Source organism: Mesoplodon bidens (assembly GCF_964165515.1).
Source record: "Mesoplodon bidens genome assembly, chromosome: 19".
NCBI classification, from domain to species: Eukaryota; Metazoa; Chordata; class Mammalia; order Artiodactyla; family Ziphiidae; genus Mesoplodon; species Mesoplodon bidens.
In genome coordinates, this window is record NC_138179.1 from 3,977,132 (window position 1) to 3,991,365 (window position 14,234).

General features: G+C 41.3%; 1 protein-coding gene across 1 annotated transcript in view; it reads left to right on the forward strand.

Annotated features, from left to right (window-relative positions):
• Positions 1–9,088: 9,088 nt before the first annotated feature.
• The window catches only part of SCPEP1 (serine carboxypeptidase 1), a 36,673-nt gene continuing 31,527 nt past the window's right edge, over positions 9,089–14,234 (forward strand). The window contains exons 1-2 of the mRNA XM_081218675.1: positions 9,089–9,204; positions 10,870–11,018. Coding sequence (XP_081074801.1) covers positions 9,141–9,204; positions 10,870–11,018 — 213 coding nt within the window. The 5' untranslated portion in view covers positions 9,089–9,140. The remainder of the gene's footprint in view (positions 9,205–10,869; positions 11,019–14,234) is intronic.

The window sequence follows — 14,234 nt, forward strand, 5'->3', positions numbered from 1 at the left end:
TATTATTATTCCCATTTTGAAGATTAAAAAAACCCAAAAAGTTCAGAGAGGTTAAGTAACTTCCCCAGGGTCACTGGACTAAGTATGTGGCTAATACCTTGCAGTCAGTAGATACGTTTAAAAAAATTTTTTTTTAAGTTTTGTTTTCCTGTGACCCTAATGCTCTAGGTCTTCTGGATTGAGTTATGACTGTTATTAGAGGTACACAGTTGATCAAAATAGCATAAAACGCCACACATTTTGTTACATAATTATTAAACGGAGAAAATAAAATGGACATGGACCATATCTACTAATAAAATAAATGGAGCTCTGTGTGGGGTTTTTTAATGAGTCCAAGTCTCTGTGAATGGATATTGCTAAATGAGACAGGGCTCCCCATCAATTCTGGACCTAGTGTTTGTTTTTATAGATGTGACACCCTGAGAAAACATGTTCATTTATGTACGTAGATAAGAATGGAAGGACTTATGTTATTGGCTGTATCCGTCGATTCCTTAAAGCTCTTTCCAACTTACATGCTAAAATCACCTAGAGATCGTTCGTTAAAAATTATTTTCAGTACTCCTTCAGTCAACAATTCAGTTAGGTTCAATAAGGTTAAAAACAAAGAATTGGGAATCACCTGACTTTCAAAGAAAGTGTTTACCCAGTCGCTAGAGTTGTTCACTTTCTCAATATCTGGGAAGGCTCTACTAAGATTTAAGTGATTATTATACCACTTACTTTTACAATTAGAGGTGCCTTGTCTATGGCGCTAAAGTTAGATGAAAGTGGGGTAAAAATGACAATTCATAAAAATGAGGATTATGACCAAAGACCTGTATATTGATGACAGATGGATAGAGAGATGGATGATTGTATAAAAATCATCCATATATAACACCCATATAAATCATCATCCATATAAAACTATTACATATAGATTTATTAGCAATTTAATCTGATAGTTGAAATCAATTATGTTTATAAATATTCATTGATAGAATTGGAAGAGCATATCAACATCTAAGAAAGAAGAGTTTATCCCAATAAAATGAAGCTGGGTTCTCAAGTTCAGGGCATTGTTATGTTTTTTGTATGAATGATTGCTGTTATGGACATGATTTACAGCAGAATCCACTACATGTTTCCCTAAAGTTAATCTAAATTTAATAATAGCTGGTAGAAACAAACAAGTACAGTAGGTGCTGTAAGGCTATGTGGATGGGGTCAGGAGGGAGAAAGACACTTTGAGGAGAACAGAAACAGTGCACAGGCACATTCTCAGGTAATCAGCTGTAGGTAGGAGTCCCAGTGAAAGAGGGAGATGAACTGAATTCTCTTAAAACCACGCAGGCCTACCTCTCCTTAGAAAGTGCATGCGACTCCTCAGGACACATTTACGCCCAGTTTGAAGACTGCTACTCCAAAACATGGAAAGTTACCTAAGCAGTGTTTACCTGGCTAGTCTTGTTTCCTTTCTGGAGATGCGCAAAACACCACCATTCCCCCTATTATCAGGACCTCGAGTGTGTCCTCTGTGGTTTCTGGTGAGAAATCTGCTATCCTTGGAATTGTCTTTACTTTACAGGTAAGGTGTCATTTTTCTCTGCTTTCAAGAATTTTTTTTTTGTCTTTGGGTTTCAAAATTTTAATTATGCTGTGTCTTGGCATGGATTTTTTTAGGTTTATCCTGCTGGAGTTTCACTCAGCTTCGAGAATCTGTAAGTTTATATCTCATGCCAAATTTGGGGCATTTTCAACCATTATTTCTTTGGGTACTTTTTCAGCCTCTCTTCCTAGGATTCCAATCTCTTAAACGTTAGGTCTCTTATTATAGTCCCACAGATCCTTGAGGCTCTTTTTTTTTTTTTTTAACTTTATTGTCTCTCAGTTGTTCAGATTGCGAATTTTCTATTGTTCTCTTTTAGATCACTGATTATTTCCTCTCTCCCCTCCATTTTGTTGTAGAGTCCATCACTGAGCTTCTTACTTTGGTAATTGTATTTTTCAGTTCTAAAATTTCCTTCTGGTTCTCCTTTACATCTTCTATTCCTTTGCTGAGACTTTCTATTTCCTTGCTGAGTCTTTCTTTTCTTTCATTCATTTCAACATGTTTATCCTGTCTGCTTTAAAATATTTGTCAGATAATTCTAACATCTCCATTATCTCCGCGTCGGCATCTTTTAATTGTCTTTTTTTCAATTTGAGATCTTCCTGGTTCTGGGTATGAAATTGAAGACGTTGAAATCTGAACATTTTCATATTATGGTCTGAGATTCTGGATCTTGTTTATTCTGTTTTAGCTGTCTTTCTCTGACACTGCTCTGGTGGGGGAGGGGAGGTACGGCAGGTGGGGATTGAAGTCCAAGTTCCTTTTTTGGTCTGTGTTAACACCTGAAGGCGCAAGTGGCAGAGAAGCTCCTCCTTGCTGCTGCCAACTGGTGGGAGCTCCCATCCTGGTTGACATATAAGAATGGACTCAAGCACACTCATTTGTCTCTGGTCCCTGATTTATTTTTATCTGAGTTTGGAAATTTAAGAAACAAGGTGCATTCTGATACACCCCACATATAGAGTTGAGTTCCTGTTGTTACACCTACAGGATTTAAATTTAGAAACTGAAGCTGAAAATAAGGAGCATGAAAAATAGCATCGGCCTCTCTGGGTTTTCCTTGCTCCTAAGAATTATTTCTAGTCCATTTCTTCTCTCATATTTTCCTGTTCTCACTCAGCTTTGTCAAGTACATTTGTATCTTCCCTCCTCCTTGACTGGGGGGCTTTGTTATGATTCCCTGCCTGCTATCATCCTGTCTGAGTTTTGGAAATAATTGCTATGGCATTTAGCCCGGTTCCTTCAGGAAATTAGCCCTGAAGAAGAGAAAAAACACTTTTGTAGCAACTATGAAACAAAATTGCCTGCCCCGCAGATCTGGTCATGTGACTGCCTGCCGAATCCTCTTCCCCGGATTCACAGCACCTGCAGTGAATCCTGAATTAGTAGCTTGTCAGCAGTAGCTGCATTCTGATCCAGACCAAGCAAGACCCCTTGTACTTTATTCTCCAACAATTCCCCTATTACTTAGAGCTCCCTGAATATGCTGGTGCCCCTGAGGCCCTGCATACAATAAAAGAATAATTTATCCCAAACTTGGAAAAAAGCAAAATGCTGGCTGTTTGCCTCTCTGATATCATGGCAGAGTAGTTTCAATAGGGCTGCATGGCTCTCATAGGATACTCTCAAATACTACTTCATGGTCAGGGTCTGTTTGGCCAACCATCCAGGACAGCCTGATCCTCAATCTCATGGTGTCCACAGTTTAGTGAGGAAAATAAAGTTAAAATAAATAACCACACAAACGATTATTTTAAAGCAATTATGATGAGCATCAGGAGGTAGAGGTACAGGATGTTGTGAGATCCTATGTAGACTTCACCTAGTCTGCAGTGTTGGGAAAGGCTTCCCTGGGAAGTGACATTTAAACTGACAGCTGAAGTCTCAATAGTAACTAGTCAGGTTCAGGGGAGAGAAAACATGCAAAAGGGCAGTCCATACAGGGAGAACAGCACGTGTAAGTGCACAGAGAAAGACACACACAGAAGGAAGATGGTGTGAAGACACACGGGGAAGAGACTGCCATGTAACACCCTGGATCGCAAGCGTATGCTCTCAGAATTCACTGGGAAGGCCTTTAACGAACCCCCAGGCAATGAGCCTCCATCAGCTTCTCATACCTTTCCCCAACATATAATTTAAGAAATAAAGTATTGTTGCAAACACAGTTTTGAGATAAGTTCCCAATAGATTTCTTCCAATCCTGTTGTCTCCCCCAAAGCTCTATTACATTTTTGATCTGTCCCGAGAGGACGAGTTTACATCACAGAAATGCAAGTTCAAGCTGAACCACAAGCATCACCTTAAAAACTGTGCTTTTGCCACTCTCCATGAGAGAAAATTCCACTGGCTCTTCAGTCTTGACTCTCTTTTGCTGGTCTTTCTGCACAGTCCCCTTCTTTTCATCTATCTCTCTTCTTTCCTCTCCTAGAAGGAAATCAAATTCCTGTGCAACACAGTTTAGCAATTCTTTGTTGCCTTGGCTGATGCCCCTATACTCTCAGCTCCCACCTCCTAAAGTCAGGGAACCAATAAGTTTTTCCTTTCTCATTATGGTTTATTACAGGATATTGAATATAGTTCTCTGTGCTATACAGTAGGACCGTGTTGTTTATGTATTTTATATGTAGTAGTTCGTATCTGCTAACCCCAAACTCCTAATTTATCCCTCCCCACACCCTTTTCCCTTTTTAATCATCCATTGGTTTTCTATGTCTGAGTCTGTTTCTGTTTCATACATAAGTTAATTTGGGTTGTATTTTAGATTCCACGTATAAGTGATATTTGTCTTTCTCTTTCTGACTTACTTCAGTTAGTACAATGGTTCCTAGGTCCATCCATGTTGCTGCAAATGGCATTATTTCATTCAAAAAGATATTTTTCTTCAACAAAGACCATTCCAGTTCTTGGGAGGAACTTTATTGCTGGCTCTTAGAATAATAATCTTTCACTTGGTTCCTAGGTGTGTTTTGTTGCTTTGATTCTAGTGATTATAAACTGTAAAGAAAAGGGGAGGGATTAGTGTTTGCCCTCATAAAAGACCACCCAGTGTTGAAGGCCAGATTAAAATGGAGATTACAGTGCACCTACTCACAGTTTGCCATACTTAACACCACATTTATCTACACAGCCACTGTAAGTGACTCATTGTTTGGTGATTCTTGTGTCATAAGAGCATCTTGGGGGTTCCCTTATTTGGTTAACCTTTGCTTATATCGTCAAAAACGTAAACAGATGAAATAGTATGCATTTCAAGCCCTAAGGCATTTTAAGAATGGACTTCTACAATCCATCAGAGGTCTAGTCCTACTTTTTCCTAGCTTTTTCCTTATATTTTATTATAAAAATTTCCAGACACATATAAAGTTTGAAAAAAATATATAGTGAACACCCATATACCTGCCACCCATATTCTACCATTAACATCTTAGTATAATACTTGCTTTATCACATATTTATCCATCTATTCATTGCTCTTTCCACCCATCATACCATCGTATATTTTGGATGCATTTTAAAGATTGCATACACTTCCTCCTAAACACTTCAAACCCATATGATTTACTAAAGGTGAAGTTTTGTTTACAATTTTTTCCTTTTCAAGCAAAATTTGCCTCTTATGAAATGAACAAATCAAGTGTATGTTTGCTGAGTTTCGACAAATATATACATCTGTTGTAATCCAAACACCTGTTAAAAACAAGACAACAGGCCCCAAATGAAGTCACTTATGCTAAGCCCCACATCACCAAACCTAGACTTAATTACAGTTTTGACTGTCCCAAAAATGGAATCTTAAACCAGTCCATCAGGATTTGCCTATTCAGCACTAGTTAATCTGCCTGATAGACCCCTGCCATCCCGTAAAGGCAAGTAAACTTTCGATAACCAACCCACATTTTTGTCTGTATAACTTCCTCATTCTGTTCCTTTCTACCTATAAAAGTCTTTCGTTTTGTACATTGGAGCTCCTTTCTATCTGCTGGGTTGAATGATGCCTGATTCATGAATCACTGAATAAAGCCAATAAGATCTTTAAAATTTACTCAGTTGAGGGGACTTCCCTGGCAGCCCAATGGTTCAGATTCCACCCTCCCAATGCAGCGGGCACAGGTTTGATCCCTAGTCAGGGAACTAAGATCCTGCATGCTGCAAGAAGTGGCCAAAAAAAAAAAATTTTTACTCAGTTGAATTTTCTTTGTTAACACACCTATCAAAATGTGCAATATTACCACTATCCCCAGGAAATTTCATATCCCTTCCCTGTCAATGTCTGCCTTTTATCCCTTTGATCCCTGCCTTTTATCAACCACAGTTTCTAGTTGATTTTTACTGTCATTTTATCAGCGAGTTCCCTCCCCTCCATTACTTCTGCTGAATAAGCCCATCCCGTGATTTAAAAATAACACTTTTAATGTTATATTCAGTCGCCCCTCAGTATCTATAGGGGATTGGTTCCAAATCACCCCACAGATACCAAAATTCACAGATGCTCAAGTCCCTCATACAAAATAGTGTAGTATTTGCATATAATCTCCCATATACTTTAAATCATCTCTAGACTACTTATAATAACTAATACATGACATGCTATGTAAATAGTTGTAGATACAGGCGTGATTCATTTTATTGTGCTTCACAGGTATTGCATTTTTCACAAATTGAAGGTTTGTGGCAACCCTGTTTCAAGGAAGCCTATTGGTGCCATTTTTCCAATAACATTTGCTCACTTTGTATCTTGTGTCACATTTTGGTAATTCTTCACAATTTGCCAATATTTCAAACATTCATTATTATTATATTTGTTACGGTGATTTGTGATCTGTGATCTTTGGTGTTACTATTACAAAAAGATTATGACTTGCTGAAGGCTCAGATGATGGTCAGTACTTTTTTAACAATAAAAAAAGTTTTAATTAAGGCATGTACATTTTTTAAGACATAATGCTATTGCACACTTAATGGACTACAGTATATTGTAGACATAACTTTTACATTGCACTGGGAAACAAAAACATCTGTGTGACTCTACTGTGGTGGTCTGGAATCAAACCTGCAATATCTCCAAGGTATGCCTGTACAATGTTAATGCTATGTAAATAGTTGCCTGCATGCAGTAAATTGAAGTTTTGCTTTTAGGAACTTTCTAGAATTTTTTCCAAATATTTTTGATCTCCTGTTGGTTGAATCCACGGATGTGGAATCCACAGATATGGAACCAGCCAATAGTGAGGGAGGGCTGACTTGCAGAATAACGGTTGCAGCCTTTAATGCAATAGTACCACTTCTATTTTATCTTAGAGAAATAACCCCAAATATGAAAAATACCATATGCAAACTATAGATATTTATCATAGTGCTATTTTTCTGTGACAAAGTGAAGCCCTAGAGTCTAATTATGGAAGGGTTTAAGTGTATTTGAGACTCTGGCGACACAGAACAACTTTGAATGTTCAGCTAGGAAAAGTTTAGGACAATCTTTGTTACATCATTACTTCTGTTTGACTAACGATGTAACTTTTATATAAATAGTATCTTTCAAATGTTTCTCCGGAGGCTCATCCCCAATACCAGCATTATGGGATTTTACTCATCTGGAGCATTCCATGCTAAAGTTTAAGAGAACCTGGTTGCATATTTCTCTTATCTGGCCCAAATCTCAGCACCCTCCCCGTTCATTTGCAGCACTCTGCCATTTCACAAGGCTACAGATGAAAACATCTGTCCGTTAATGACCTGCAGGGGCACAGGGTTACAGAAGGGAACAGGAGAGAGAGAGTTGTCACATGTACTTCGTTTTTCTGTTTTGTCATGTGCACCTTTGAAGCAGAATATTTAGAAGTAACCTGACCCTCATACCGCTCTGCACAATCTTGTTTCCTAGCTCTGAGGTGAGTTATTCTGTACACCCTAAAATAAAAATGACATTTAGACACACACACACACACACACACACACACACACACACACACACACAAGAAAACACCTCTCCCATCCTTTTTTCTCCCTTCCCCTTCCCAAACCTCTAACTGCCTCTTTAAAATGACTGTTGTCATGTTAACAAAACGGTTAGGTGTCATTTAGGGGGCTCGGTCCTTTATGTCTCAGCTAGAAAGAATTCAGCGAGAGGCAAACTGATAGATAAGAAGTGATTTATTAGCGTAGGATGCTTGCGAGGCTTAACAAGCAGTCAGGCAAGCGTTGTGATGCCCCGAGTACTTAATGGGCTACATTTTTATAATCAGAGGAAGAGAGAGGAGGGGAAAAGACCGTCTTTGTCTTTCTTGAGTAGATGTCCTACTTTCCTCATCAGTTCCTCCTTCCACATTGGGTTTTTTGTCCCTACATGGTCAGGCCAGGACTGTCATGGCACTTTGGAAAAATTATTTCAGGTCTCAGTACAATGAGGACCTTTCACTTTGATATGTCACCTTTCCAATTGGTTTTTGTGTGCACAGAGCATGTGCCGGTTGTCATTAACTTGATGATACCACTGGGCAGGATATAGGTCTCATGCCACCATTGTTGTATTGTTCCGGGGCATGTCTCATGCTTCTGTTGCATTATTTTGTTGCTAATCAAGCTAGCTTTATTTTGTTGTTAAGTAAGCCAATCTGGCTTTGATGTTAGGCCACTTGTTCTGCTTTATGAGTCAAGCAAGCCCACATTTTTTCAGGATTTTCCCATTGCTTTCTTGAGTGATCATTAACCTTACTGTGGTCTCCCAAAGCCCCCTAAAGTTCCCTGTCAACAATCCCCTAACGGGGTTTCTAAGTCTAAAGCTGCTATTTGATTATGCTACTCAATCCCTATCATTAACAACACAGAATTATGCCAATGACAAATTATCGAGAAAAAAAACAGAATAAAACATTTTATTATCGTATTTAAAAAGATGACGTAAAAGACTAGAGGAAAATAATCCCAAATGCCAACAATGTTTATGTAGTATCTAATTTTTCCCCCCAAATTTCCAAAATGTCCATTATATTCGTAATTTTATAAGAAAAATAATTTTAAGAACAAGTCTATGAAAATAGAATCCCACAGTTTCCAGATTAAGCTGGCCAGGTTTAATCTGATTTGGGGCAGATGTAGCAGTTTGAAGTGCCAGGTCTTTTGTGGGGGAAGGAAGAGATGGGCGAGGCAGGAAGGACGGTCCTCGTGGTTATTTCTCTGTAGCGTCTCAGTTCTGTCGCACAACCCAAGTCAAATCAATGCATTAAACGCCTCTTCCTTTCTGCTTGTCCCCAAAACGGCAAAGAACGACTTAGTGGGGCAAAAAGAACACCCAGAGGGCCGTTGCAGGGATCCTAGTGGGCCAGTTGGGCAGAAGGAGCGCGAGACGTCGCTAGCCGCCCCGCCCCGCCCCGCGGCGCTAAGGCCCCGCCCCGCCCCGCCCCGCTCCGCCCCGCGGCGCTAAGCCCCCGCCCCGACGCTAAGGCCCCGCCCCCGTCCCGGCTCGGCCTCGCCCAGCCCGCTACCGTCACGTGGTGAGGCGCGGGGTCCACCCCGTAGTTGATGCTGCCGCGCGGTATTCATCATGGAGCTGGCGCCGCGGAGTTATCTTTTGCCGCTGCTGCTGCTGCTCCTGGGCCTGAGCACGGGTAGGTTCGGGCAAAAGTGCTTCAGCGGCCGGTGCCTCCTTCTCTTCTTTAGGGATAAGAATCTGTTAGTGGGTTTGTGCTTTTTAAAGCATATTCCTTTTCCCCTGTTTCTACCTTGCGTAATTATTTTTGCTTTTGAGCCTCACTCTTTTTTTTTTTTTTTTTCCTGATTCAAAGTTCTTTTTCTACGTTTTTCTGGCTCTGGGTGGTCCGCTGCCTTGTTTCTTCCCTGCGTGTAGGTAGAAGCAGTTTTGCAAAATGTAAGATTTGGAGAATCTGCTGATCAATGAGGTTTCTACGACCTTAAGTCCACCTCCCTTTTCCTGCCGTGATTGGCTGCTAAATGAGATTATAAGGTCTTTTTATTTTGAGCTGAAACACACGGTACCAAAAGACTCTGAAAAATCCTACCACGAATGGGACGTTTAATTGAGAGTAAGCCTTTCTCCCTCTACCTGATCAGAACAGGCAAGATAATATGTCCCCTCACCGCAGTCCTTTTTGGCAAAAACAAATTCGTGTTTAATGGGATGACTTGCAAATTGATTTTCAGTCTTTTTAAGCAAAATGAGCCCTGGTGTGAATCAAGAACTGAGAATTAGAACTGACCACAAACTTGCCTTGTGATCTTAGGCAAGTTGCTTAACTTGTTTTCCCTTTTGTAAAATGGGGATCATATGACCCTTCGGCTTGTGTCTGGGAAATGTTGTCGAATAGGTTGCCCCCGCGATTTTTTAATATAAATTTATTTATTTTATTTTATTATTATTTATTTTTGGCTGCGTTGGGTCTTTGTTGCTGCGCGCGGGCTTTCTCTAGTTGCGGCGAGCCGGGGGCATTTATTGAATGCCTGGTAAGTGCTAGGTATTGTACAACTATCTTGATTGTTTCAAGGATGTGGCATTTTTTAATTGGTCTAACGATTAAGGAAATACCCCTTTTCATATTTGTTGCCGACCTTTCTTTGTTGTTTTGCCTTTTATTTCTGTTGTACAGAAATGTAACAAGTTTCTGTCCTCAGCTCTTGATATTTTGTTTTATAGTCTCTAGGGTATGCTTTAATCGTTTTCCCATCCAGAGGTTGAAAAGACATTCAACTCTATTTTCATATTATTTTTCACATCTAAATTTTAAAATTGAAATATCTGATCCACTTGGAATTTATTTTGGTTTAGAGTGTTAAGGAAGAACCTACATCTCTATTTTTTTTCTTCAAAAATCTAACAGTTGCCCCAGAGTGATATAGTGAGTAATCTTGCCCCACACACTTGTGATGCTTCTTTAATCGTATATTAAATGAGGAACAAAAATCAGCGTGCTGCATTTTGAGATTTTTCTTTTTTCCCCCAAGTGTAAATCTCTCTCTCTTTTAAGCAGAATTATAAACACGTTTTATGCTTCCTGTTAAAAATCCAAACATTACAGATGGTGTAGGTGAAAACGTGGAAGCCTCCAGCGCCCTGTGCCACTATTAAGTTTGGTATGTTTTTTCATAGCTGAATTTTTTGAGTTTTTTTTCCTTATCTCCACAATATATTGGAGTAAATAAATTGTCTGAAGTATAAACCAAATCATCACTAGCCTAACCCAGCCATGTCTCCCGGGCTGGGAATTTAACTGGACATAGACATTCTTCCGGAAAATTGAATTGTGCTTCTGTTTCAGGAGCTGTCTTCAGCTGGCCCACAAAAGAGGGCAAGGAAGTATGGGATTATGTGACTGTCCGGAAGGATGCCCACATGTTCTGGTGGCTCTATTATGCCACCAGCCCCAGCAAGTACTTCTCAGAACTGCCCCTGGTCATGTGGCTTCAGGTAAAATTGGTTTCACTGCTTGGCCTGAGGTTGAGGCCAGGTTTCCCCCACTTACCACCTTGCTTGCCCTTAAAGGCTCACAGCTCAGCAGTGAAGAACTGATGTGGTCCAGCAGCCAGCTGGGGCTCTCCTAGGCTTGGGGATTCAGCGTCCTTCTGAGGCAGGCAAAGGCGATGGTACAGTCAAGGAAGCCAAATCAGAGAGTGAGAGGTTCTAGCCTTTTACGGGGGTCTTTTTTTATTGAGCCCAGCACAGGCAACGGTAGGAACCCTTCCTGGAAGCTCCTGAAGACACATGTGACAATATGCTGACAGAAAGTGTTTCTGGAAGGTTCCAAAGCAAAGACTGAGGTACCCTGACCAGCCCTTCCTCTCCCTCCCCTCCCAGTCCTTTCCTAGGCCTGACTTCCTTGCCCCTAGAAAAACTGATATTTTGAAAGAACTCAGCCTTTTGTATCTTAGCATTAAGTGTTGGGCCCTATCCTTCTCCCTAAAGAGAGTTTGCTTTTTTTTTTTTTTTTTTTGCGGTACGCGGGCCTCTCACTGTTGTGGCCTCTCCCGCTGCGGAGCACAGGCTCAGGACGCGCAGGCTCAGCGGCCATGGCTCACGGGCCCAGCCGCTCCGCGGCATGTGGGATCTTCCCGGACCGGGGCACGAACTCGCGTCCCCTGCATCGGCAGGCAGACTCTCAACCACTTCGCCACCAGGGAAGCCCAAGAGTGTTTTCATTTTAATCTTGAGCTCTAGTGGTAGGATTGAAGACAGGAAACTGGTTGGAAATTATTTGAGGGCAGGCAGAGGATCCTTCTTTTCATTCCTAAAATGTCTGTACAAAGGTGGCCCACATCCACCTGGATGACCAAGATCTAGGAAGGGGTTGAGGAATGCGGTCTTGCTTCACCTTCTGGAAACTGTAGGCATGGCCCAGCTGGGGCGCCAGGTTGCTCACCAGTAAATAGGGCGCCCTGATACTCACCCCCATGGGATGTAAATGTCACTTCCTCCAAAAATGTCATTATTCATAAGCAGCCTCCCAGTGCCCCCAGCTTTGCCTTCCACAGCAGTGGATACAGGCTTTCTGACGAGACAACAAAGAGCAGTTTGCAGGGAGGGGCCTTTCTCTCTTGGAATTTTCGCAAGTATTTTCTTTGAAGGCTGGGGTGAGGCTCAGCCCAAGAATGCAGATATGAAGATGAGAATGCAGATACGAAAATGTCTCAGAAGAAGAACCCATCTGTGTGGCCCAGGGAGCTTTTGTGCATCCCAGGCAGCTGGAGGTGAAGCTGTGGCAGGGCTGTCAGGGAGAGCTGGGCAGTGGACAAGCCCATTGCTGCCTTCCTGCCACTTACAGCCGTGGCCAAACACTTCCCTTCTCTGGGCTTTGGTTCTCTGATCTGCGGGATTTCAGCGGTTTTCAAACTTTTTATTAATCAGCAGAACTTCTTCCACTCCCAAGTGAAAGCTTGCAGACCAGCCAAAGCAGAAGAAAGAAGTGCTGGGTCCGAGGTTTGGGCAGAGTGCCAAGTCCCACCCATTCAGCTTCCCCTTTGTCACATGTTGCCCCTCAGGTACTTTCTGGGCCTCCAGGAACACAGTTTGAAAACCTCTGAATTTCAGAAACTGCAAACCTTCCTTCTGGTTGATTGCAGAGTCGGGCAGTTGTTTTATTTGAATGAGTTGCCAACATTTACGAATCAAGACATTTCCTTCCTTTTTCCAAAAACCAGGAGATGCGATTACTTGGGGCCTGAACTTGCTATCCTGGAGCTGGGTGGTGGGGGCCCTCTTGCACACAGGCAGGAGCTTCTGGGGGAGGGGACCCACCTGCCCTCTCTGCTCCGCGTGGTGTACTTCTCGCCCCTCAGGACCCTGCAGTTTGTGACCTTTGGTTTCTGTGAGCTGAGATGCTATTTGATGGTTATCAACTGGCTAACTGTCCTGCGCTTCATCTCCTCAGAGGCCCAAGGGAAGGGGAAAAGAGTATGATTAAGGAAGAAATAACTAATTCAGGTTAAAAGGAGATCTCTCTTAGCAGCCTACTGAGAATCCGTGCACTGACTTCTCTGGACAGGTCTTTGGGAACCAAGGTCACGTCATCTGAGTGGAGTAGCTCTGAGTGATGTCGTGTGCTACTTTAGGTACACTTTCAAGTCATTTAAGCATTTTAGTTTGTCCTTTGACACACTTGCCATATATCAGAGTCACTGCATAGTTCTGGGCCATGACAGTACCCCCATCCCAAAGTTCTAGATGAAGAGATTTTGCAGTGGAATGTTATCAAGTAGAACAGAACAGGAGAATGGGGTTTCTCCCACAAAGACCATACCTCTAGGATTCCAGCTTCTCTCCTTTCACTTTGATCCTATCCCAGCCCAGTAAGTCCACTAGGAAAAAGGGGCCCAGCTTTCACTCAAGGACCCTTGCTTTTATTTTATTTTGTTTTTGTTTTTTGCTTTGCTTTTTTTTTTAATTGAAGAATAGTTGGTGTACAGTATTACATGTTACTGGTATACAGTATAGTGATTCACAATTTTTAAAGGTTCTACTCCATGTATAGTTCTATAAATATGGTCTATATTCCCCGTGTTGTACAATATATCCTTGTAGTTTATTTTATACATAGTGGTTTGGACCTCTTAATCCCCTTCCTTTACATTCCCCCCTCCCTTCCCTCTCCCCCCTGGTAACGACTAGTTTGTTCTCTATATCTGTGAGTCTGCTTCTTATCTATTACAGCCACTAGTTTGTTGTATTTTTTAGATTTTCCATATAAGTGACATCATACAGTATTTGTCTTTCTTTGTCTGACTTATTTCACTTAGCATAATACCCTCCAAGTCCAATCATGTTGCTGCAATTGGCAAAATTTCATTCTTTTTTATGGCTGAGTAGTATTCCATTGTATATATATACACCACATCTTTATCCATTCATCTGTTGATGGGCACTTAGGTTGCTTCCATATCTTGGCTATTGTAAATAATGCTTCTATGAACATAAGGGTGCATGTATTTTTTCAAATTAGTGTTTTCGTTTTTCTCAAATACATACTCAGGAGTGGAATCACTGGATCATGTGGTAGTTCTATTTTTAGTTTTTTGAGAAACCTCCATACTGTTTTCCACAGTGGCTGCACCAATTTACATTCCCACCAACAGTGTTACAAGGATTCCCTTTTCTCCACATCCTCACCAACATTTGTTATTTGTTTTCTTT